The 22,553-nt window shown below is 44.0% G+C and overlaps 1 protein-coding gene across 6 annotated transcripts in view; it reads right to left on the bottom strand.

The window, feature by feature from the left end:
- PLPPR1 (phospholipid phosphatase related 1) overlaps positions 1–22,553 on the bottom strand; it is a 158,698-nt gene that overhangs the window by 64,747 nt on the left and 71,398 nt on the right. For all 6 annotated transcript variants that reach the window (XM_044452444.1, XM_044452445.1, XM_044452447.1 and 3 more), the window contains one exon: positions 3,038–3,147. In XM_044452444.1, the coding sequence (XP_044308379.1) occupies positions 3,038–3,100 (63 nt within the window). In that variant the 5' untranslated portion in view covers positions 3,101–3,147. The remainder of the gene's footprint in view (positions 1–3,037; positions 3,148–22,553) is intronic.

The raw sequence follows: 22,553 nt of genomic DNA, 5'->3' as shown, positions 1-22,553 counted from the left end.
ACACCTGCCTTGTCTGACTCCGAGAAACTCCCTTGTTCCAAGCCCCTCCCGATCACAGTGCGGCTTGGTTATTCCCAGAGGCTGCCTGCTCACCTGCAGAGTCAGGCCTTGAGATAAGCATCTCTGCTTCTCGCATCTCATCCTCTGGGATTGGCCCACAGTCCAAGGCCCCCTCCTGCTCCTGCCCCTCCAAGCCCCAGACAGAAGGCCTTGGGAATGCAGCCCAGAGCAACCACCTTTCTCACTCCCAACATATGGAATGTGTAAGTGAGGTCACAAACCTAGTGGGATGCACCGAAACCCTTGAACCCAGAGTCTTATGGGTGTCCAGTGAAGAGCAGAAGAATTGGCAATAGTGTTCTTTTCCTCTCAGGCTTCCCACTCTGCATTTGCTGGATGAGCTTTTCCACCCAGCTGCAGAATCTTGGAGGGTGGGCAAGGAGGAAGGAGTGGCTGCAGGACCCCATGTAATCTGGTCTTCTCCAGCCTCTTCTGCTCCCCCAAAACACCCTCTTTACTTGTCTCCTGACCTCAGAGAGCAGGTGACATGGGTCTTTCCACACCAGCTGCAAAGGGGTGCTGATTTATTACCCCTCTGAACCTGGATCTCTTAGGTCATCTGAAGAAAAAAGTACCTTTAGATGTTGTCTTGGGGCCACAGGACTGTTCCCTTGGTGGCCTTTCTATATGTGTGCCTGATATGTGTGTCTTGGCTCCTCACAACAGGAATGGAAAGCCAAAGGCCAGTGTGGTGTAGTGGTTAAGAGCATGGGACAGGGACTCAGAGGATCTGGGTTCGAGTCCCCGCTCAGCCATGGAGCCAACTGGGTGACTCTGGGCCAGTCACAGACGCTCAGCCCAACCTACCTCACAGGGTTGTTGTTGTGGGGATAAGATGGAGGAGGAGGAGGATGTAAGCTGCCTTGAGCCCTTGTAGGAAAAAGGCAGGATATAAATCGAAATAATTAAAAGGCCAGGGGGTCAAAGCCAGTACTCCTGGGGTTCCTCAGAAGGCCATTCCTTCTTCCTCTGACCCTTCCCTCTCCCTCAGTTACTAATTCCCTCAGTTGTGGGGTTTTCACTATTTTTCCACAGTTTCTTCCATATTCTAAAAGACTGAACTGTTTCTCCCAAGGCTTAGTTACTGGAAGAAAGAGTTTCAAGCTACAATATGCTTTATTTTTGCTGTCTTAGCCCTGTCACTTTTGCCTTCAGTTGCACTCACCAGCTCCTGGAATGATGCTCCAGAAAGTTTATCTGAAAAAGGATTTGGCCCTCATGTGGAAAGGGCTTCTCCAACTCTTCCCTATGGCTAATTGATTATCTTTGAGAGTGTAATTTCACCAATGGAGGAAGCTAGGGAGAAAAGGAGGCCCTCAAGTGTCAACTTCATAGAAAACTGGACAAGGACTTCCTTTCTTCACCCACCACTGAAGAAATGTATACAAAAATGTACATCAGCCCATTTTAGATGTTTCCTTCCAACCATTTAAGAATCACCCAACCAGCTAATCAATAAATCCGTCAAAGATTATTATACAGGCACAGATCCATTCAGGAAACAAAAGCACAACAAAAACCATCATATTTACTGTAAGTTAAATTACTATGTATACATACTATGTATAGACCAAAATAAATAACCCTAAAGTATCTTTAAGATAACCAGGATGAAAAATACAATTTCATATATTAAATCAAAATATCATAAGATATTAATTATAATATTAATTTTATGATGATTATAATATCACTAATTGAAAGTATAATATATAATGCAGTGGATTAAGATACATGAACTAAAATATACACAATAATGAATGAGGCCTGTGCGCAAAGTGTATGTCTTTGCATGTGGCCCCACCTCAACCTCAGCTATTAGAGGTGGCCCCAGTACCTTCAGCAGCAATACTTTTTCCTCTCCCATCCAGAATGGTCGAGGAAATTTTATTCTATTTTATTTCTCTTCTATATTTTTGGTTTTGGTTTGCTTTCTGAAACTCACAATGAAACTTAAAAAATGATGAAAGAAAGCCTTTGATTCACTAATGCCTAAGATGTGACACATGTCAAACCCTAGTTCTGAGAGAAGTCTTGCAATCTATTTTAATTTTTTATGCTTTAACACACACACACACACCCAAAATAACAGTGTGACAAATGAATGGATAATCATGATGCACTGCTTTAAAAAAGGTGGCTGATTTGAGCAAAGCATGGGTGGAGGGGTATTTGCTATCCTGGTACATATATCTGTTTTATAAACTGAAAAGCTGGCGGTAAGTCAAGAAATGAAGCTGGGAAATGAAGTCACTCAGTATCTGCTTTAACATTATGTCTGCCTTCTGCCAGAGTTTAGTTTACACACATTTTCCCAATAGGAGGAATGTGTGCTGAAACACCCCCACAGAGGTGGGAGGAGGTGAGAAGGGTCAGCTTTGGATATTTTAAACAAGTGTGGAAGAAGCATAATTTGCTATTACATCCTTACATAATTACATCCTTCAGTGCAAGTCTGAAAACTGATGTACGTCCTCCTATAGACAATCAAAATACTGCAACAAAGCATCCACATATGGATATGTAAGTGTGGGCAACCATCAACAACTGCTTTCCCCCATCTGGTACTTCCACAATACGTTGGATTACAATTCCCATTATCATCATCAGCCAGCATTGGTCATACAGCATCTAGAGAGCATCAGGCTGGGAAAACACATTCTATGCAGTACAGCCTCAACAATCCAACAATAAAATCACCAACATTTCCATGACCACAGAAGATCTGTACATCAGCTTCTTACAATGGTACTTCAGTTGGACTGAGGCTCTTCTCCAAGCCTCATCGCATAAGTACATGCTATTGCTGCCCAATCAGTCCAGTCTTACAGGCTAAAGTGGAACACTAAGAAATTAGCTTAGGGTCATAACCCCAGCAGTCATGATTTCTTGGCCACATTTTCCCCATGGGTCAAGCCTAGCCCAGTGAAACTGATCTTCATTTCCCAAAACCAGAAGTCTCAAAATCTGAACTCACCTCGACAAAGATGAAGCATGGGATGATGGAGTAACTTCGCTGTGTGTTGTTCCCCAAAGCCATTTCTCATCATACCCCTCGAGGTTAAGCGTGTACAAAGTAGTTCAAAGCTGACAAAAAAGAAAAACCAGGATCATTTAAGGGAAAGGGGCCGGAAACTGTTCATTTATCATTGACAAGAACGACATGTTTGTATTATGGTGTTGCAGCTCCCTGGAAAGTAAATGGAAAGATCTGAAAGTCTCAAATACTTGCACTTATTTACCCAGAGCCATGTATTTTGACAGTGAGGGCAGCTCTTGCAAGCTTTGCTATCTGAGATCCTGGTGGAGATGCCAAAGTGTCAAGCTGAAAGTTCGAGAATATGCTTCAGGGTAGTTGAGGCTGGTGGCTCCAACATCAGCGGAGCTGGGTAAGTTCAGCACCATGGACAGGTGCTTAAAAGTTCAGCCTGAAGCCTGTTGTAGGTCCATCACTGGAATGACATTTGAGCCACCAGCACCCACTGCTGTAGGAACAAAGGATCTGCCCTACACCGAGTGAGACCATTGGCCCATCTGTAGCACTATACTCTGGGCAAGACTCTCCAGAGGTTCAGGCATGGGAGAAAACCCTTCCTGGAAATGCCAGGATTTGACCTTGGGACCTTCTGCATGCAAAGCATGGACTCTACCACTGAGCTACAGTGCCTCCCTCTCTGCTTCTGAGTTATGGCCATTCTGCTTCACGGTTCCAGGCAAATCCCTTGACTGGCAGCATAGGATGCACCGACTAGACATGGTCCTTATTATTCTTTCTCCTCAACCTTTCGATGAGCAGTAGGCTACCTGGCATCTTTTAGATATTTTGGACTGCAATTCCCATAAGTCCCAGCCAGCATGGCCCGTGGTCAGGGAGTTTCAGAAATACACACACACACACAGTGCCAGGTTGGTAACATGTAAAATAGAATCGGTCCACTCTTGTTATTGCTTCTTACTTGGAAGAGACCAGTGAATTGGCAGTGACAGCGAGGAAGAAGGGGATAACAGACAGGGGGCTTTAAATACCTTCTACTGGACCATGGGCTTTAGCTCAGCCTGGTCAGCCCTTGGATGTACCCTTCCTGGTTTGAGTCCTCCATTAATTCCAACCTGCTGCCCCTACTTAGGGGACAGTCATTTCCATCCTTATCAGGAGCCTCGACCCTCTACCCCTTCACCATGGCTTTGTCCTAAGACAGAGATGGCTACTCACCCCCCCCCCACATCTCTCTGGTGGTCCTATCACATTTTACTCAAGGTGTGGGAACATGCATTTTTGCTCACAGTTCAACCTGAAAAGGTAAAGAAGCAGTGGTTCTCCACAAGCCATTCATATAAATGGGTCAGCAGCACAGAATAACCAGAATGTTAAAGTTGCTATCAAAGCATCACAGATGCCTGGAAATGTGCTCCCCACCGTCAGAATTCCCTGTGATGAATGACAGACTTCAGGGCTAGCAACCTCTGTTTGTCATTGCATTTTTATTTCCCTGGAGTAACTACCTCAAGGAAATTCCTTCTTTCCCTTTTTTACTTCTGTACTAGTGAACATACGATGCAGAAAACACTAGACTTCTAGAATGTGAAACTGAAGACTGCATTTCTCTGAGAGGTATTCAAAAGTTGTGGGTTCAAGTGCTGCTGAAAGAGTCTGGCAAAAAGGGCCGCAGGTCACCATCTTTGTAAATAAAAAGTTCCAGGTGAAATCCTGGTCATCTCTTAGAAAAGGATCTAAAGCGGCTGTCATCTATTCTTTCTTTAAATGAATGGCTAGGAAAGGCATGTGGGACGTCACATTAATGGCTATACTGAGACACACAGAGAGAAAAGGATAGAACTGGAATACATTGGTTTCAAAATGGTCATTTGTTACTAACGTGTTAAATTGGCTCACATCAAATGCACATTCAGTTTTTCCAGTGCTGTAGTGATTTCCGGTTTACTTTGATTGAGTCCACTTTGATTTTGTTTTCCTCGCTTACTACTTTCATTTGATTGATCATACGGCATCACCATCAGCATGATTACATAAGAATATAGGAAGAATCCTGCTGGATCAGCCCAAGGGCCCCTCTTGGCAAGCATTCTGTTCACACGGTGGTCAACGCCCAAGTAGGATAGGAATGCAACCCATGTTCCCCAGCAATGTGTATATAGCAATAATGCCTCTGACACCAGAGGCATCATTGATTTGATTTGATTTGATTTCTATACCACCCGGTAGGTGAAGCTCCCTGGGCAGTTTACAGCAATCCATACAAACAAGACAAGAAAATGTAATCAAACCATCATAACATCAAAGGACCATTAAAACATTTTAAACATGCAACAAATGGTATTTTGGGATGCATTAATAGAATAATCACTTCCACATCATGAGAAATAGTATTCACCTATACTCCTAAGTCAGACCCCATCTAGAATACTGTGTCCAGTTCTGGGCAGTGAGATTTAAGAAAGATGCAGGTAAATTAGAAAGGGTTCAGCGGAGGGCAACAAAAATGATCCAGGGTTTGGAAACACTGCCTTGTGAGGAGAGACTGAGAGAAGTGGGCATGTTCAGCCTTGAAAAGGGAAGCCTGAGGGGGGACATGGTATCCCTCTATAAGTACTTCAAAGGCTGTCACAAAGAGGAAAGTCAAGACCTCTTTCTTTCTTTCTTGATTGATTGATTGATTGATTGATTTTTATCCTGCCTTTTTCCTACAAAGGGCTCAAGGCAGCTTACATCTCCTCCTCCATCTTATCCCCACAACAACAACCCTGTGAGGTAGGTTGGGCTGAGAGTCTGTGACTGGCCCAAAGTCACCCAGTTGGCTCCATGGCTGAGCGGGGACTAGAACCCAGATCGCCTGAGTCCCAGTCCCATGCTCTTAACCATTACACCACACTGGCTCTACCTTGCTGATGCCAGAGGGTAGGTCACGGAATAATCAATTCAAGTTGTGACAACCCAGATTCAGGCTGGACATCAGGAAAGGCTACCTCACTGCCAGAGCAATACGACAGTGGAACCAGCTGCCTGGAGAGGTGGTGGGCTCTCCCACACTGAAGACATTCAGAAAGAAGCTGGACAGCCACCTGAGTGGCATGGTGTGACTTGGCGTCCTGCAACAGCAGGGGGCTGGACTCGATGGCCTTCTTGGCCCCTTCCAACTCTACTGTTCTATGACCCTGTGAAAGAATGACCCTGTAAAAAACACCTGGGATGGGTAGCACCGGGACCAGTAGAAACTGATTGCCTTATCCTCTCCTTTCCTGCAGTAACTACGTATTGTACAATTACGTATTGTAATCTCTAGTTGCAGAGCTGGCTGGGGAAAAAATAACAACCATGTTTTAGAGCCAGGACAGACTCTGCAAACCAGTCGCGCCGTACTGGTGAGTCACTCCATTGGTCAGTCCAGCCAGCACTGGGCTAGACTGACCAACCTTTTCATTGAGCAGCTTCCTCTGTTCATTTCTTCTGCTCACAAGAGTGTGATGGGAGCAAGTGTTGTCCAAACCTTTCACATTCAGTAGAGTGGCCACTTGTGCATACGTATCACTTCACCAAACTGGGCACTGCTGCGCATGATACCTGTATAGGCTCCTTTACATGCACAGATGCATGTTTTGAAATAATAGCGATTATTTAGGTAGAAATACTTTATTGTGAGTGCTGCCATCTAATTTCAAATGATCAAAGGGCCACTTCAAGGCTTCTCCTACTGTCTCTTCTGATGGTTTTTTTTTTTAAACTGGACTTCCACTGGATAAAGAGGGGTGCCTACCCCAATCTAGGACCCCTAAGCCATTCTGGACTGCAATTAGTGATGTTTGCACATTAGCTTTGCTAGGTGGGGCTGGTGGGAATTGCAGTCCAAAACATCTGGAAGGCACCAAGCCGGGGAAGTTTGGATGGGAGGCCTGCCCTCTGACAGCCCTTCAAACAGAGGGCTGTCATCTAGGGAGTAGGATAGACACACCCTATTTCTTAGTCAAACTTGGGATAGCTTCAGTGGTTCTGTGGCTGTTGTGTAATAGAGGTTCCTTGGAGGAATTCCAGGGTCCCTTTGATGTAGGCTCATTCCAACATTTCCCACACGTCCCAGGGCCTACTGAGCCCTGCTCCCTTTGATTAAGAGAACTGCAGCACAGTAAGCCTGGAAAACAAGGAAATGTGGTAACCCGTTAAATAAGGCAATGCAGATTGGCCGTACGGCTGTGGTGAATTCATCAGAGTGAGCTAGTTCCCATCTTGCCTAATTTACCCCACACACACACCTCCTCAAAGCCCTTGAAGCGCAGAGCGAGGGGTGGAGGTTAGCATTGATGCTCTCCTGGGAAATGATACGGAGCGGTGGAATTCATATTATGTGAATTGGAAATTAACTACAAAGGCAGTTAAGAAAAAAGAGTCAGGAAGGCAAACTTCTCACCCTGTAAAGCTTTTATTTCCTTGGGGAATAGGAGGTGGGTGGAGGTGGTTACAAAGTCAAAGAGCACAGAAAGATGAGGGGGAGAGGAAATTTTAATAAGTGGAGATGGGTTGGAGGTGACTGTACAGGAGACAATTGGTTTCTTTTCAAGCTTAAAGTAAAACTGGGTGTTACGGAAGATGCACAAGGGCTACTGCTCCTACCTCATTTCCTGCTCTTTTCTTCCAACAATCATGGAGTAAAAAACATACTTGGGAATAACGGCTTGGTCGGCACAGAATACTAACCCATGGTTTAATGCAGTACTCAGTATGTCTGGCAGGTGATCTAACAAACTGGATTCTTTCCTCAGTCCCTTAGCTGTTTTTCCTTCCTCTTTGCCAGCTCCCTCACGTGTCTGAAATGGCTTTGTGGCAGTGTAGTACTGACATGCAGAATGGTCTTTTTTAATATCTAACTTTGCTCCCCATCTCTTTAGCCTAGCAAAATAACCCATGAACAATCCACGGTTCTGGATTCACAAGGAATGACACTGCATGCTTTAAGCACCTCAAAGTTTACCATCCAACAATGATCCTGGTTCTCTTTTTGGGTTGTTTGTAGTTAATAAATCATGAATTGTTAAAACAACTGCATTCACACATTATGACAACCCATAATTGAACAATCTAGCTTTATGTGCAAGCCAGACCAATGTTCCTTGTTGCCTGCAAGTAGCAAAAAATAATGAGGAGATGGGAAGCATAAATATTGGAAGGTTAACAGTTTTTTCCTATAGAACTTCCCATGCAAAAGGATGAGATGCACAGTTCCTATTTTACTGGTCTGTTTTCCATGACATCTAGTTCCAACTTTAAATACCATGTTTAAAAAAGAGTGAAAAATGCAATTTCACACACTGTCTTGGTGGGATTTATATGTCTGATATAGTATAAGACAAAAGTTCTAGACTTGTATTGTGAAACAAAGCACACACTCACACATACACCTTCATTTTGTATAAACTAATAGTGATTTTTTTGGTGCTCATACATACCACACAGACGGGAAGGTTGTATTTATTGCAACCATTTCCTTAAGCAACTTCTCATACGACAACTCTGATATTTAAGTATATGAAATATTTTTCTGCTCCTTAGTACGGATAAATTAGCAATGACTTATTCCGTAACAACACAATTTTATCCCACTTAAAGCAGACTGCATTCAGTGAAATGTTTTTCAGACACGTGTATTTCAAATTACAGCTGCAGTCCTATAGCCACACTGAACTCAATGGGATGTACTTGAGTATATATTTATGAATTGCATTGTAAGCGGAGAACAGCCTTCTCCAACCCTGTGTTTCCTGATGTTTTGAACTACAAGTCCAATAATTCCTGATCATTGACCATTGGGTAGGGCTGATGGGAACTGAAGTCCAAAACAACTGGGAGATCAGGGAAGTCTGGCCTAGATTATTATAATTTTGCATTTATGCCCCACCTTTTTTCCTATTTTGAGTAATCCAAAGTGACTTACAGAACCCCATTTTACCCTCACAACAACAACCCTGTGAGGTTGGTTGGGCTGAGAGGCTGTACCACATAGGGGCTAGAGCCTGGATCTCCCAGGTCCATGGACCAGCACGCTCACCAGGATGCCACACTGGCTCAGTATAGAGGACATGTGATCCGTAGCTGTAACATTAAGGACCCATCTTGTTTTCTAAGCATTTGATTCTAATGCAACACAAGCAGCCCTGTCAGAGGAATTGTCGATCTTTCCAATTTATTTATGCAATGTTTACTGATTGTGTGTGTGTTTGAAAGAGTCCATTCCATTTTCCCTCAATGGGGAATTCAAAGCAGCTGGGAGCATAGAAATATAGAAAGTGATCAAAATGATACCAAAGCAGCACTTTAAAAAATGGTGTGGATTGGTTGTTTTTGTATTGCACAGTCAAAAAAGTCCAACTCATCAGCAGTAAAATCTCTCCTATGCCATCTCTTTACAGAGTCTAAAAGGGGCTCTCAAGATGATTCACATCAAAATCACAATAAACCAACTTCAAAAGAAAAAGTGTTCTAATATAGCGACATTAAAAGGAGTTAACCAATGTCATTAGTGGTGATCAATGCATGGATCGGACAATTCCATTACATAAGGAGGAAGCCATTGCTAAATAGATCCTGTCTCTTGTAATGTCTGTGTGTGTGTGTGTGTGTGTGTGTGTGTGTGTGTGTGAGAGAGAGAGAGAGAGAGAGAGAGAGAGAGAGAGAGAGAGAGAGAGAGATTGCATCATAATCCTCAGTAGTAAAGCCTGTTTTCTCACCAAAGTGGTATGTTAGTCAGTTCTTTATGGATTCAGTGGACAGAATTATGAGAATCCTGTACCTGCAACGAACTCCAGTGTTCCCATGCATGGAATCAGAGATTCATAGGTCAGTAGGATTGGAAGGTGCCAAGAAGGCCACTAGGTCCAATCCCCTGCTCAGTGCAGGACTCCAAATTAATGACTCCCCAACAGATGGCTGTCCAGCTGCATCCAGCATGCCAGCAGTGTGGGAAAGCCCATAACCACTCTAGATTATAGGTTTCATTGCTGTACTGCTGTCATTGTCAGGAAGTTTTTCCTGTTATAGAGCCTGAATCTGGCTTCCTGTACCTGGATTCCATTATTCCATGTCCTGCACTCTGGGATGATCAAGAAGACATCCTGGCTCTCCTCTCTGTGACAACCTCTCAAGTACTTGACAAGTGCTAGCATCTCTCTCTTCAGGTATTCTCAAGGCTAAGCATGCCCAGTTCTGTATGCTAGTGCAGCTATTATTGTTATTATTATTATTATCTACTATTACAGCGATTATCTGGTTGCCAAGGCTGGTGCTCCTGTCGATGCTCTGGTTGAACTATGGAATGGGGAAATGACCAGGGCTATTGACATGATTGCTCCTAAGCATCCTCTCCCACCGGGCAGAGCCCGTTCATCCCCCTGGTACACACTTGAATTACGGGCGATGAAGCGGGTTGGGAGATGTCTAGAGCGTAGGTGGAGGAAACCACAGGATGAATCTGACCGAACACACTTGAGAGCTCACTGTCGAGCCTATGCTGCGGCGGTGAGGGCGGCGAAAAAGAAATTCTTCTCTGCTTCCATTGCCTCCTCACAATGCTGTCTGGCGGAGCTCTTTCCAGTGGTAAAAGGGCTGGTTCATCCAGACCCTAAGAAAGACCCTGTACCACCCTCAACGGTCCGCTGTGATGACTTTGCCAAGCATTTTAAGGAGTAAATCGCTCAGATTCGTCACGAGCTGGAGTCCACTAGCGATTCAGAGCCTTCAGGGAAGGTGCCAATGTTGCTGTCTGGTCCAAAATTGATGGATGAGTTTCAGTTATTGCGGCCTGATGATGTGGACAAGGTGCTTGGATGAGTACGTCCCACCACCTGCTTATTGGACCCTTGCCCATCTTGGCTACTTAACAAAGCCAAGCACGGGATAGGGACCTGGATCCTGGAGGTTGTCAACGCCTCTCTGAGGGATGGCAGGGTACCTGCCCCTTTAAAGGAGGCGGTAGTCCGGCCAGTCCTAAAGAAGGCATCCCTGGATCCAGAAATGGCCACCAATTAAGAGACCGGTGGCCAACATCTTGTTTCTGGGCAAAGTGTTAGAGTGGGTGGTGGCGGGACAACTCCAAGCACTCTGGGATGAGACTGATTATCTGGACCCATTTCAGTCTGGCTTCAGACCCGGGTACAGTTCTGAATCAGCCTTGGTCGCCCTGTACGATGACCTGTGCAGGGAGAGAGACAGGAGGAGTGCATCCCTGTTGGTTCTCCTGGACCTCTCAGCGGCTTTCGATACCATCGACCATGGTATCCTTCTGGATAGGCTAGCAGGATTAGGGGTAGGAGGCACTGCTTTGCAGTGGTTCCGCTCCTATCTCAATGGCTGATTCCAGAAGGTGGTGCTGGGGGACTATGGCTCTGCACCATGGCAGCTATGCCATGGAGTACCACAGGGGTCCATTTTGTCCCCCATGCTATTCAACATCTACATGAAATCACTGGGAGAGGTCATCAGGAGGTGTGGGCTGCGGAATCATCAGTACGCTGATGATACCCAGCTCTACCTCTCGTTTTCCACCAATCCAGGTGAGGCAGTGGCTGTATTGAACCAGTACCTGGCTGAGGTAATGGGCTGGATGAGGGCCAATAAACTGAAGCTTAATCCAGACAAGACGGAGGTCCTGTTGGTAGGTGGTTCGGGCTTTGGGGTGGGGGACTTTGACCTTGTCCTGAATGGGGTAGCACTCCCTCTTAAGGACAGGGTCCACAGCTTGGGAGTGCTCCTCGACCCAGAGCTATCGTTGGAAGCTCAAGTAACAGCGGTGGCAAGGAGCGCTTTCTTCCAGCTTCGGCTCATCCATCAGCTGCATCCCTACCTGGAGAACGATTGCCTGGCAACAGTGACACACGCATTGGTTACTTCCCGATTAGACTTCTGTAATGCGCTCTACGTGGGACTGCCCTTGAAGACGGTCTGGCTACTTCAGATGGCGCAAAATAGAGCTGCCAGGTTGCTGACAGGGACTGGGCGTTGTGCTCACATGACTCCAGTTCTCCGTCAGCTTTACTGGCTTCCCATCAAAGTCCAGGCCCAATTCAAGGCGCTGGTTATCACCTACAAAGCCCTTAACGGCTTGGGTCCTGGTTACCTGAAGGAGCGCCTGCGTCCATATGTGCCCTCCCGCCCCTTGAGATCGGCAGCAGAGGCCCTTCTCCGGGAGCCCTCCATGAAGGACATTAGGAGGGCGAGTACTCACAGGAGGGCTTTCTCTGCGGTGGTGCCCAACTTATGGAACGCGCTCCCCAGAGAGGTCCGCCTGGAGCCGTCGTTATTTGTTTTTCGGTGCCAGACCAAGACCTTTTTATTTAAACGTTATTTTAACTGTTGATTTTAGTTATTGATTTTAAATCTGCTGCCAGGATGTCTCCAGTATTTTATGTATTTTGTATAGAAATATATTTCTATAAGTGTAAGTAGCTTTCACTGGATCCTGCCTACACTCTTTGATGCAAGCAGATGGCACACTCAGTACAAGGACAGCCACATGGCTGCACCCAGAGACATCACTGTCTGCCAGACTGGGGCCACCAACACCAGCTTTGGGAAATATGCCACTGCTGCACAGCCAGTTAAATTTGCTATGCCGTTTCCCCACAAAGGTACCCCTGTACACTCAACAGCTCCTGGATAAAGGGTGATATCATCAGTAAAGTTCCTTTCCTAGGAAATGAAGTGCTGGAGAATAGATTTACCTGCTAAATTTCTGCATGGCTGGCAATACATTCCAGGGAAAGGCTGGCAACTTTATCTGCACGTCATATGCAATCCAGCCATCCTAGTTTTAACCGGCTTTTACAGAAGGGAGGATTGGTTTGGCAAGGAAGTTAAGTGCTTGCAAGACAAGCACTCAAGTGTGATCTGAAATGATTTTGCTCAACACTGTCATGATAATAAAAATATACATGGGGAGGAACATCGCCAGTGGCCAACAAAAGCCATCAAATAAACAGTGCTTTGTAAAAAGAACCAAATTGCTTGAGTTCAAAGGGAAGCATCTCCACACCTACATGAGATATAAGGGGGTAAACTTATAACTGCTTCTCTGGGGGTAAGACGCATTGAGTTCCATGTAGACCTGTATAAGATTGCAGTGCAGCCCCGTAAGAAGTAGACTGTCATGCTGTGTAGATCTGAAAGCAAAGCACTTCTCAAAATGGAGAGATTCTTTTGCAATAACATTGAATGGATATATTCGTGCACATTCTTGCAAGGAAAGGGAGGTTGAATTCCACTTGATTATCACCCTCAGTAAGGAATATCTCCAGGCTTCCTTTTGACAAAAGGAAAATGGATGTACTAAATTATATTAGCCAAATTCTAATTAGCCAAAGGGATATTTTTGCATCAAAGGCAATTTGCAGCATCACAGCAGAACATACTAATACAGGACTCATCTGGAGGGGATCAGAGCCTCAAGATACAAACACAAATGGCAAGATGAATTTGAATAAAGCACAGGGGCAAGAATTTCTTGACAGAAAATTCAAGAAGAGGCCCACCTCTTCATTACCTGGCCCTGCTCTGGCTTTTTAACAGCATCCCGACACACAGAATTCAGATGTTCCTCCATCACCTACTTCCATGCCGGGGAGGCTGCAGCCGCTCTAGGCCAGCCTGGCGTTCAGAGAACTCCAGCACAACAACCGAGCAAGCCGGAAATTTGAATCGATAACAAACTGCACACCCAATTTCCACAGGTGGGTTTTCTGGTACCTTCCTGCTGTGTTCACCTACAACTGCCACAAATCCCAGCCAGTGTGAAAACTTTGTTAACACTGGGATGGAGAAAGTGTTTTTCTTGTTTTTTAAAAACCCACATTTCAGTTTACTGTTATCAGTTTTATTGCGCATCATCCACTTAAATATCGATCATATAATCCAGATTTAAAAACCACAGCACCCAAGGGTGACAGATGTTCAAAAAAAGCTCTCTCAAAGTTCAGCAAGCAAAATCTACAGCTATCTCAAAATTCAGTAAGTAAAACCCATTCTATTGAAATGACACTGTTGCAACACTGTCGTCACATGCGATTGTCCCTTCCCTTCCATAAATATTTATAAACTGTGATTTTATTCATTATCACATTCTTCCATATTTTTATCACCATTGACAGAAACATGTTAGAAAGAAAAGGTTTAATTTTGGTTGATTTTATTTTATTTTATTTCATATTTCTTTATTTTGTTATGGTTTTTTTATCTTAATTTAATTTTGGTTAATCAGTTGGTTGTGTTAACTGGTGTGTGTGAGTATATTTTATTTGAGGTGCTCTATGATTCTATTGTTTTATCTTTTATCTGATTAATAATTGTTTTATTGTAATTTATGTATGTTTTTATGCTTTAGTACTGTAAGCTGCCCAGAGAACTTTCAGGTTACGGGGCAGCACAGAAATGGAATTAAATAACTAACTAAATAAATGCAGTAATATGGGCGCCTCTGTTACCATGTAAGCAACCACTGCAATATGTTCTTTCCCTACAGAAGATGCTACAAATGCCTTTGTCCCTTGAGAAGACCAATACAAAGCATTAAATTAAAATCCTGCGATAATTTTTCGCTCAGAAAAAACATCCAGCTGGAAGCTCTACTCCCAAATAACCTACAAATCTGTATACCATATATCATGAACCAAGGACACAGAGAAGCAAAACGTAAAGAGGAAGGTAAGGAGGAATCTGATGAAATGAGAATTGCCATGCTCAGCAAATCATGGCTGGCTAGGAACACTCCGAATGATGACAGAGTGCAAAGATGTAAGAGCCAAATGACGAAATGGGGTAGGGAGGGGGTAATGCCACCTTTGCAGCTAGGAAGGTTGAGCTTGTAAGCAGTATTGACTGGGCCCTCCAGCACTGCCACTTTTGAAACACCTATCCGGTAATTAAGTGGGTGACAATGAAACCTTATGCTTGGAGCTGGAATGTGAATATATTACATTAAATTAAACAAATTGTAATGATGTTGCAATAGGTCCAAGCAACTCTTACTGGTGTGTGTTTGAAGGAAGATGTCTGAACCCAAAACCATGGGTTATCCTTGGCTTGTTTGCTCTGCTGTCTGCCTTAAAACAGATGTGCCCAGCTGGAGCAACCTGAAAATGAAACTGCTCTAAAGGCTGGCAAAATGAGTGATGCAGAAGCAAACCAGAAAATTGATGATGTACGATGTAAAACAGGGTAAGTGATCCTACACACAATGGGGGAGAAGGGAGAATTTAGTGTGTGTCCAATTGGCACAACTATACCATGTCATGCGTGCCGTTTAACTGTGCCCTATCACAACCAGCTAAGCACAATCTGTATCCTTCATGAATGCAGTCCTGGTTACTCTCTTAGAAGCAGATTGCTAGGCAACAAGGTGCACGTTAAAACTAAATTATGCAATCATTATTACTTTTAAAATGCACCTTTTAGCAGTGTTGAATTCTTCAAAGCCATCTCAGAATTTGTAAATCACCCCAAGAAAAAATGTGGAGGAGGGGTTTGAATTAAACTAAGGCATTGCTCTGTGACGATTACAGATGCTACAGCAATGATGGGGGACTCTGTGATATGGTTGGACTACAACTCCCATCAGCCTAGTCATCACAGCAAACAGTGAAGCATTATGGGAGGTGCAATCCAGCAACTTCAAAGGGTAGCACATGCCCCAGCTCTGCATTACGGCATGTAACATAGCAAGACACTGAGATATTATTTTGAATCGAAGTAGCCAAAGAATGGCAATGCAGCCTACAATCTCCATTTTAAAAACATCTTCCCTCAAAGTCTACAATCAGGATAAATCCTCTAAGTCCTTGCAATATGGGGTAATTTGAATGCTTTTCACATGTGATCTTAGTCTGCATTCCATACACGTGCTTGCATGGAAGAAGGAGCCTACACTTGGTACTTAAATATCACCTTCAGCGAGCTTTTACTGAAGTTGCTCACGCTGATAAGAATACAGGGAAACCTCCTAAGGCAGAAGGAAATCTATGGCATGATCTAGCAGGGGTGATAACTTTTTCCAATAATCTTGCTTGTACCAAACAGAGATCCTGACTGGCAAGTCTGTAACTAAACTACCTCCGTTGTGGTAGGATAACGTATGTTAGTGCTCCTTGTTACTCCAAAAATTTCAGTTGAAAAGACTGCAAGGTCCATAGGCTACTGGATGTTTTTAGCTGCTGTTCACATTTTTTGTGCATGCCATCACCTTAATATATATTTTAAAGATATGGTAGAAAAGATGTTTTATTGATACTTTTTGTTTACTGCCCCAGAACAAATTGGATGAAGGGCGATGGACAAAATGTTTTAAATAAAGAGACCACTTGCAGAATAAAATGCTTTCAGTAAATCACTTTAGCCTGACTGAGCTATGCAGCAAATCTCCATGAAATAACCTAACAAATGAAGGACTCCTGAAATGCTCATTGATGCTGGCAAGCTGAGTGGAAATAAACGCACCCTTCTGCTCCACCATCACTGCTGAAGAGGCCAGGTTTCCTTTCTCTTCCTTTTTCTCTTTTCCTACCATTCCTTTGCCTCACAATTAACAGAGCAATGAAAGAGTTTCACTGGTGCTCACTGCCAGTGACCTGTGAGAAGGGAGAGGATTCTGTGAACAGCCTGGAGTAGCTACTCTTTCCCTAAGGTAGCCCTTCTGTTCCTGCAAACGGATTGCCAAATATTTGGCTTGGATAATGAACCTGCAGCTGTCTCTTTGTGGTGGTCTTGTGGGGAGGGACGGGGAAGCAATGTGGGTTCTGCGCTGTAAAGTTTCTTCTTTCACACTCTGCCTGGCTCACTGGTTTAGCGTGAAGCGCAGAGACCTGCCAGGTGCTGCGGAGAGTCTCCCCCGGGGGATGATGTGTTTGGTAGTGCTAGAGGAATATGAAGGTACTCCCTTTGTGCGGTGGCAATTTTTTAAAAATGGAAAAACAAAGAGCAACTTGGTTCTGCTGCCCCTTCTCGGGTTGCTGCTGCTAATTGATAAGACACCATGATTGTGCATGGGGCTTTATGGGAAATTAAAGTCCATTTGCCAAGGAGCATGCAAATCAACATTTGACATTGGAACAAAAATGGAGAGAGGGGAGGGCTGATGAGTGAGGCCAGAATAATGGATAGAGGAGAAACTGCTTGAGGTCTGCTCTGGCATAATCACCATTAAGCTTTATTCATTTCTGTGCCAAGCCAAAACTTTTTTACTTTCCCTTGTTTTAAGGATTAATTATGGTTTTTAATATTGTTTTTATTAGATATTTATATGCTGTCTTGTATGCTGCCACTATACTGTTTTGTATCATTGTCCTGAGATGTTTGTATAGGAAGGGATAGAAATGCCCAAAATAAATAATATCTGATCCCTAGGAGAAGCACTTTTCCCCCCAAATATGTCTTCATTGTAAGATCTTTCATAAGAAACATTCGCATGTACCCACCATCTGTTAGTCAAGGGGCCATTGCCAAATGAACTCCTCTGGTGACCCCTGAATTGTGAGAATAACTCTCCACCAAGACTTTTCACCCTTACAGAATTGGGGAAAATATGCCAGATCTGGGAAAATTTGCAATTGGTGGGGCCAGGAAAAGAAAACATGGATACCTGGGTCATCCCAAATGGCAAAAATGGATCCCTAGGCTAGCCCAGTTTGATCTGAAGTTCTGCACAACCTCATTAAATGAAAGCTGCTGTTTGACCTTCCAGGGTGCAGCCACCCTACACTAGCTCTGGTCCTGCCCATTCACTCTACCACTCTCTCTTTTGTCCTGACCCAAGTGGGCAGATTTTCCCTTGAGATCTGCCTATTTGCCTGGATACTAGGAATGAAGCTGGTGCAGGAATAGTGAGCAACGGCTGACATCTCTGAGCTGTAGCCATCTGCAATGGATACTGGAGAAGGAAGCATAGTCTCTTCTTTTGGAGGCCCATGTGGATGGAACAAGGAAATCAACCATGACTGCTCTTTAGAAGGTCAGGTACTAAAGCTGAAGCTCAAGTACTTTGGCCACCTAATGAGAAGGAACAACTCATTGAAGAAAGACCCTTATGCTGGGAATGATTGAAGACAAAAGGAGAAGGGAATGGCAGAGGTTGAAGTGGCTGGCTGGGGTCACTGGAGAGGTGGGTGTGGGCTTGGGTGTACTCCTGGGATTGGCGGAGGACAGGAGAACTTGGAGGAATGTTGTCCATGGGGTCACGAAGAGTCGGGCACGACTTTGTGACTGAACAACAACAATCGATAGAACAGGGATTGATTCCATAAGTACAGAGTCCTACAGATTGATAGCTAAGGGCCAGCCTGCATGGCATTTCATTCCATGGAAGGCCTCTTCTGCTTGGCATTCTTTATGCCCACCATTGATCACCACAGAATCCTCCCAACAGAATGGAGAGTGACAGATACTTAAGTATACCAATAGACCTGAAGGACTAAACCTGTAACGATGTTTGCACCTTTGGCAGCATCCTTTGTGAGAATTAGCAGATCATAATGTTCAAAGCTTCACCTGCCAATGGCTGCAGACCAAAACACCAGTAAAAAGTGGAGGAATGCTCAAAGTTGAAGGAAACCCTACCAACAGCTGCAGGAAATCTGGCACCGGTGTGGAAAAGTACCATGTAATCAGGAGGATTAATTTAACAAGCATCTCTTGAAGCTAAGCTTGTAGAAATGGCATCCTTTGTCACAAGGTTTTATTCCTACCAACATTTTATACCAAATGTATGATCATGGTTTTCTTCCAAAGTATCTTGGGACTTGTAGTTATGTGAGGGTGATGAGAAGGTTGCCATGGAGATTCCAGAGCCCACCCAGCCTGTAGCGTTTCCAAGGGGAAAGAGAAGCAGGTTAAACTATTTCAAGTCTGTTGTGTAGATGGGTCTAGATCAGTGTTATAGATCCTGGCTATCCCTTTCTTGTTACTTTGATGGCTTGCTAATAGTTCAGGTTGATCAGTGGATGTTTCATCACTGACAATCAGTGGCTGATATGTTGCTGTTATTACTCTTCAGCTTGTCAACACGCCACTAGTAAAACGGAACAGAGATGCAGGTTGGCACTAATCTCCAGGATGAACTTGGAAAGAGCAGACAGAAAAGACAGAGCAAGAGCCGTGAACTGGCTGAAGCATCTGTAGGGTGCCAAACTCTCACTTTCTGCTGAACTGGACATCCATCAAGCAAATATTACAAAAGATACCGCAGATCCCCAGGGCTCCTTGTTCAAGCGTGCAGAATTCCAGGCCTTCAATCTCAGTCCACAAGGATTTCCCAGACAGCCACGTCCCATGCCTGGCCACATCCCCTTTTGCCTGACTGCCAGTTAGGTGGCAGTTTCCCTTTTTTCCCCCACTAATTCCAAAAGACTGAACTGCTTGACCTAAGCAAAGCTTAGTCCTGGAAGTAAGAGCTTTAAAATTCAAAATGCTGATACTTTTGGCCGTGTGCCTCTGGTGTTCAGCCCCAGTAGCCACTGGAAGGCAGCTGCTGGGTGCTTCTCTGAAACGGAGTTCAGTCCTTTGGCCAAAAGAGGTCCAGCACCTCTGCTCTCCTGGAAAGGCAACTAAACCCCATCGACAGTCCTGTAGCTCTCGCTGCTCATTAAAAATCCTCTGCAAACATAGCCACCTGAGTAAACTATTTTTTATTGGAGATGTCAGAAGACAGGGAAGATAAATAGCACACGGCAGGATGACTGCTAGCTATTATGTGGGGTAGCAATATCTCCTCTGCTCACCATTCTGTTTCTTCGGGCTTATAAAGAGGGGGATTGTTCAAAGTTTAAACAAAGAAGCATTAAGAAAATTCTTTTCAAAGGCAGACCTATACTTTGCTGCTTCTGAGACCCATAAATTACTGTTTCTCTGGGGTGGTCGCACTGATGTTGAGGCTCCATTTGTGGTGTTGGTACTGGATATATTTAGACTTGAAGAGGGAGCAGCCAATGCTTCTATGCGGTAGGTCGTCTCTGCTGCTTTACTGTCCCAAGTGACCACACACACCGCTATTCATGCCACGTAGGTCTGACTGGGTACACATTTCACCGGATTTACTTTCCTCTGTGAAAAATCCACTTTTCACCAAGGTAAACTGATTCCTTGCCTTAAAATGTGTGTTTTCTGGATGCATTTAGATGCTGGCTGCTTACTGAGTGCAAACATTCATCTTGGTACAGTACAAGCAATTGACACGTTTATCTGTGTGTCTTTGTTGATTTGCTTATCCTCCCCACCAAACCTGAGTGGTGTCAAGATACGGAGATGAAGGTGTGAGGATGAGTATGGTGTTGTACTCAGAAATTGCACCTAAAAGCAAAGTGGGGTTACTTTGCTTTATTTTGGCACTCAGTTTGTCATTTGCTCAATTTATCCTTGCAAATTACAACTTCAAAGGAAAAAAAATGCAAAAGAAAGGAAGAAGGAAGAAACCAATGATGAGGGGGAAAGTCAGCAATGAAAATTGATGAAAACCAAATCAGCAAATAAGCCCCAGCAAAATTCTTAATTCAATTATTATATATTTCTAATTCTTTAAAGCTGTGAAGAAGTAGAAATATTCACCTAGCAGTAGTTCCACTGGACTCAATGGACTGAAAAGGCATGCATAGATTTGCATTGTCCTTTTGCTTGGTAAAATAAAAAAAAAAAGGTAAAAATGACAATCTCTAGATGACCTCCTCAGAATTGTAGCACCAGTATGGATAATGCATTTCCTTGTATTCTCATTACTGAAAGTGTAATCCTGAGCACCCCTATCAGGAAACATGCACCAGTAACAGAACAAGAGTTACTTCCAAGCAAACATGTTCAGCATTGCACAGCTAATCTCCTTGGTGGATGAAACTCATGGTCAGACATCCCCACTTGATCCCAAAGCATTGAGAGGGGGAATCATGCCAGAGAACATATTCCCCAGAATAAAAGATCAAAAGGACCTTGAATACTTGTAATTATCCAATTATCCAAGTGTCCTTTTAGTTTTGTATGGTGAACTACTTAGATTTTTAAAGTGATAAACAAATTACAAAAATTAATATCAGTAAATATAACTAAATAAATTCTGGGAAGAGTTCTGCCTGTTTCTTGCATCCTTTTGCTATCAAATCTGACATCTAGAAAGCAGAGATATACAAAATTTTCTGTGGAAAAATTCAGATTCTCTGTTTAAAAGGCCACATTTCTTTTCAACAGAGAATGCACTGAATGAAATTTCCTGGATGTGCTACCTATTCTTTTACTTCTTTTGGCTTCCCAGTCTTTCATCATGTAAGAGATTGCCCCCCACAGAGAAGAACTGTGACACTAGAATTGCTCCAGTACTGTTTTAAAACTTCTGCCAGCACACAGATATGTTCATCTCTTGCTCCTGATCTGCTTCACCAGCATGGGAAGCAAAATATAGCTAGAAAGCAGAGAGGAGGAAAAAATTGTTTGGGGATCTCCACTTACCCTGGAGTCAGCCCACAAATGCCCTACCCATCTAGGAACAACAGTAACGGAAGGAGAAAATCTAAAAATTATAGTTGTGCAATACTTTTATTGGCACCAACCAAAACAGCAACAAGTGTGTGCAAGCCTTCGAGTTCAACAGAACTCTTCCTTTGTGTAGGTGAAATGTAGGCCACATCCTGCTCTAATTTCCAGAGTCCTCTGTATGGGATTGGTTAAGGTTTCTGGCAAACACTTCTGTGAAAGAAAGAAGAGAGAGAGAGAGAAAAAAGCAGTGGGACAGAAAAGAAAAGCAGTGACCTGCCAGTTTTGGGTTTGGGCCCTGCCTACCATTGGCTTTGATACATAAACCCTGACATAAACCCTGTGAGTGAATGTAGCTGTTGTTGTTGTTATGTTCCATTGAATCAACTCTGGCATGAGATGTCCCTGTGAACGAACGTTCTCCAAAATGTCCTGCACTTGACAGCCCTACTGGGCTCTTGTAAACTCAAGGCTGTGGTTTCCTTTATGGAATTGATCTATCCCAATTTGATCTTCCTCTTCTGCTGCCAGCTTCAACTTTCCCTAACATGATTGCCTTCTCCAGTGAGTCTTGCCTTCTCATGATGCACCCATGAGGGAATATGGCCTTCAGAAGAACAAAGGTCGCCCAACCCTGGGTTAGATGTGGCAAAAAGCAGGGCTGGAGGAATGATGGGGTGTCAAAATGTTGTGGTCACAATGAGGTCTGCACCTTAAGACTCAGCCATTGGCCCTTGTTGCAAGTGTTCCTGCATCTAGCATTCTGGGCCAAAAATGGCTCGCCCCCATTTTGGAAACCATAAAAGCTGACTGTAGATTGGTTCTGTCTTTTGCCTTGGGCAAAACACACAGGGGCCTGGATTGGCTGAAAGCAGAAGTAAAGAGAAACAGTCAGCAATAAAAATGTCCCCTTCCCTTAGAGTTGAAGGCCAATGTGACAGCAGCAGCCCACAGACTCCTGCTACTTCCATTATATTTGCACATTTGAATGATCCCA

Source organism: Varanus komodoensis, unplaced genomic scaffold, assembly GCF_004798865.1.
Source record: "Varanus komodoensis strain SLA01 unplaced genomic scaffold, ASM479886v1 scaffold72, whole genome shotgun sequence".
Lineage (NCBI taxonomy): Eukaryota > Metazoa > Chordata > Lepidosauria > Squamata > Varanidae > Varanus > Varanus komodoensis.
Note: the sequence above shows the minus strand (reverse complement) of the source record. Positions and strands in the feature narration are given on the sequence as shown.